The sequence below is a fragment of the Arachis ipaensis genome, chromosome B06, assembly GCF_000816755.2.
Source record: "Arachis ipaensis cultivar K30076 chromosome B06, Araip1.1, whole genome shotgun sequence".
Classification (NCBI taxonomy): domain Eukaryota; kingdom Viridiplantae; phylum Streptophyta; class Magnoliopsida; order Fabales; family Fabaceae; genus Arachis; species Arachis ipaensis.
The window spans coordinates 21,948,174-21,951,101 of NC_029790.2; the positions used below are offsets into that span (position 1 = coordinate 21,948,174).

Sequence of the window (2,928 nt, forward strand, 5' to 3'; positions counted from 1 at the left end):
AAACTAAAAACTCAAACACAAAATAACTTATTTATAAGCTACTTTTAATATAGTCATTTATTGTTTAAGTTATTTTTTTAGAAGTAGCTTAATTAAACTATTTTCCCAAACTTGACCTAAATTAAATTAAATTGGAGATCCAATTTCAGTGTATTAACTCTTGACTCTAATTTGTAATTTTGTATGGTAGGCAAGCAAAAATGGTCTACTTAATGCGTTGCAAGCCAATTACTATTGAGCAAAATAAAGGAAGCCACATTCAAATTCAAATAAAGATCAGTCCAAGAGTGCAGTAAATATAATACAATCAGCACTAAGTGCAGTCACATATATAGCATATCAATATCAATTAGATACATGTGTTCCCCCATTTTATCTTCCAAAATCACACGAAGACAGAAGTGATTTCAGGTCAATTAACGGAATCCAAGCAAAACGAGTAAGGTAAATTGGTAGTGTAATAATCAGGCATTACCTAATATAAAGTCCTAACAAGTCAAATTAATAAGGCTATGTATAGAATATAGATTAATTAATTAGGAGCAAGCGTGGTTAGCGAGGGAGAATTGGTTGGCTTGGGAAGAAGCAGCGGCTTGAGATACCAAAGCTTGAATGAGAAGAGTCTTGACCTGCCAAGGACGGTAAGGAAAACCTTCCCTGGCGTAAGAGTTCAAAAGTGCCGCAGTACCTTCCTTCAATAACCCTCCGAAGGGGTTATCCTCCTCGTCATTCCTCATCGTCGCTTCCACCAGCGTCAGATCCGATCTGTACCGTTCGTACACCCTCGACCCGAACACCTTTCTCACCGTTGATGTCTCCGGGACCATCCTAGGCCACGCCTCTCTCTTCCCACTCCAATACCTACAACACGCGGTACAAAAACATCTAACTATTCATACAACTCATTCAAGTCCAATTGTTAATTATCTTACCGTGGAGTGCATCTTCCGGTGGTGCGGGTGTACACAAAGCCAGGGACGCGGGAAGAAGAAGTAGGCAATGAAAGGAGACAAATGAGAAGAGGGATTGTGAGGAAGGCCATTATTCTTGTCTTCATCTTCGTTGCAAGTGCTGATTTTGAGTGCAGAGTTGAGTGCTAGAGATTTCTTGTTGATTTGGCTTTGTACTGGTTTGAACTTTGAACGTTGCTCCTGCACTGCACTCTTCTGTTGTCTCTTGTCTGTCTCTTCTTTATGTGGGACTCACGTGATTTTATTTTATTTTTCTTTCATTTTTGGACTAATAATTGTAGAATCTTTGGACCAAGGCCCAATCTTGTGTAACTCATGATCCAAAGAAGTAGCCCAATTTAGGGGTTTTGGACTTCTATTCGATTAGATCTGTGTTTCTTTTGTGAATAGTCAACTTGTCTGTGAAATATTGGTTAATTGTCATTTTTGTTCCAGAATAATTTTTTAATCAAACTAATCCATAAAAAATTTAAAAATTAAAATCAATTGCATTTGTCTTTCTGCCTCTAGGCTGCATTTGTTTTTAAGAACATGACAAAATACTGAAAACAGGACAGGACAAGACACTGATGGACAGAAATATAAAATTTTGTATTCTTATATTCTGTTTAGTGATAAACTAGAATAAATTATGAAAATTTAATTTATTCTCATTTTTTTTCATTCAAAAATTTTGAGATGAAAAATATAACAAAAAAATATAATTATAAAAAATTAACGAGAATAATGAAAAAAAAATAAAAAATAAGTTGTGTCCGTTGTTAGTGTCTCCGTGTCCTTCCTATTAGGATGGACACAAAATACACTAATTCAGTATCTCTGGACACATTGTCTCTGTCCACGTCTCCTCTGCCAAACACAATTTTGTGTCTCAGTGTCTTTGTCTCAATGTCCTGTCTCTCTATAAATAAACGCAGCCTAAATTAACAATTTCTATTAATGATTATCTATATGGAACATCAACTGACACATTAATTGACAGCTATATGTCCAAATGAAAATTAATAAGATGTGTTTATTATCTAAGGTTAAAATAGTTTCTCTCTCATTTGTATAAATCCTAGCTCCAAAAATACACATAGATATTTATCCATCTTGTTGAGTGTTGTTGTAGTGAGGCACTGCCATTACCGGGTTTAGGGGCCATGATGCAGAGCCTAGTGAAGGTTTTAGTGGTGGGTTATCGTTGTAATCACTGGGTAGCTTTGGATCAAGCTCCTCCAAGCGAGGAAGGAAGATGAGCATAGATAGATCTATTTTGTTGGCTGAAACCTATGATTAAAAAATTCGAGAACCCAAAAATTTAAACAGGTTGTTTCATATTTGTCAAAGATACCGAGTGAGTTTAAATTGATATGAACAATTATTTCTTTTAACTCCGTCACCATTCATATGGAATTCACTTTTGTTGTTTAACATATGTAGAAAAGTAGCCATTACAACTATTTTAAGTGGATTGATAATGAATATGAAGTAGTTGAAGTTATAAATAATGGGACATTGAGAGTAACTATGAAAATTGGAAAGTGAACTTAAGATGGAGAATAGGTAATTTGGATGCTAAAGTCAGAATACTTAAAATGTTGATTATTTTTATATTTGCTGGAGTAATAGTGGTTATTTTAGTAGTTGAAATACTTTGTATGTCATGTTTGGTATAGTAGGAAATTTACATTTGCGTTGATGGTGTGATTGGTATATGGTTTAAAATTGTGAGGTTATTATTTTGAGTGATCCAGCTTAAAGTATTATTAACATTTAATAAATGTGTTTAAAAATTTTTTCTTGTTCATTATCTGACTAATTTATCAATCATGACAACCTAGTTTTTGACCCTTTAAGCAAATGTTGCACAACCTGTAGCTATTGACATGATAAATAAATGTAGACAAGTAAATAAAATTGTACACTTAAATATTTTAAGAATAAATTTAATTAAAATATTATTTGAAAATAA

General features: G+C 33.6%; 1 protein-coding gene across 1 annotated transcript; it reads right to left on the reverse strand.

Annotated features, from left to right (window-relative positions):
* LOC107648086 lies at positions 235-1,224 on the reverse strand. The gene is made up of 2 exons (XM_016352095.2): positions 933-1,224; positions 235-861 (listed from the first exon to the last, which is right to left on the reverse strand). Exons 1-2 carry the CDS (start codon positions 1,055-1,057, stop codon positions 537-539), a joined length of 450 nt encoding a protein of 149 aa, XP_016207581.1. The 5' UTR covers positions 1,058-1,224; the 3' UTR covers positions 235-536.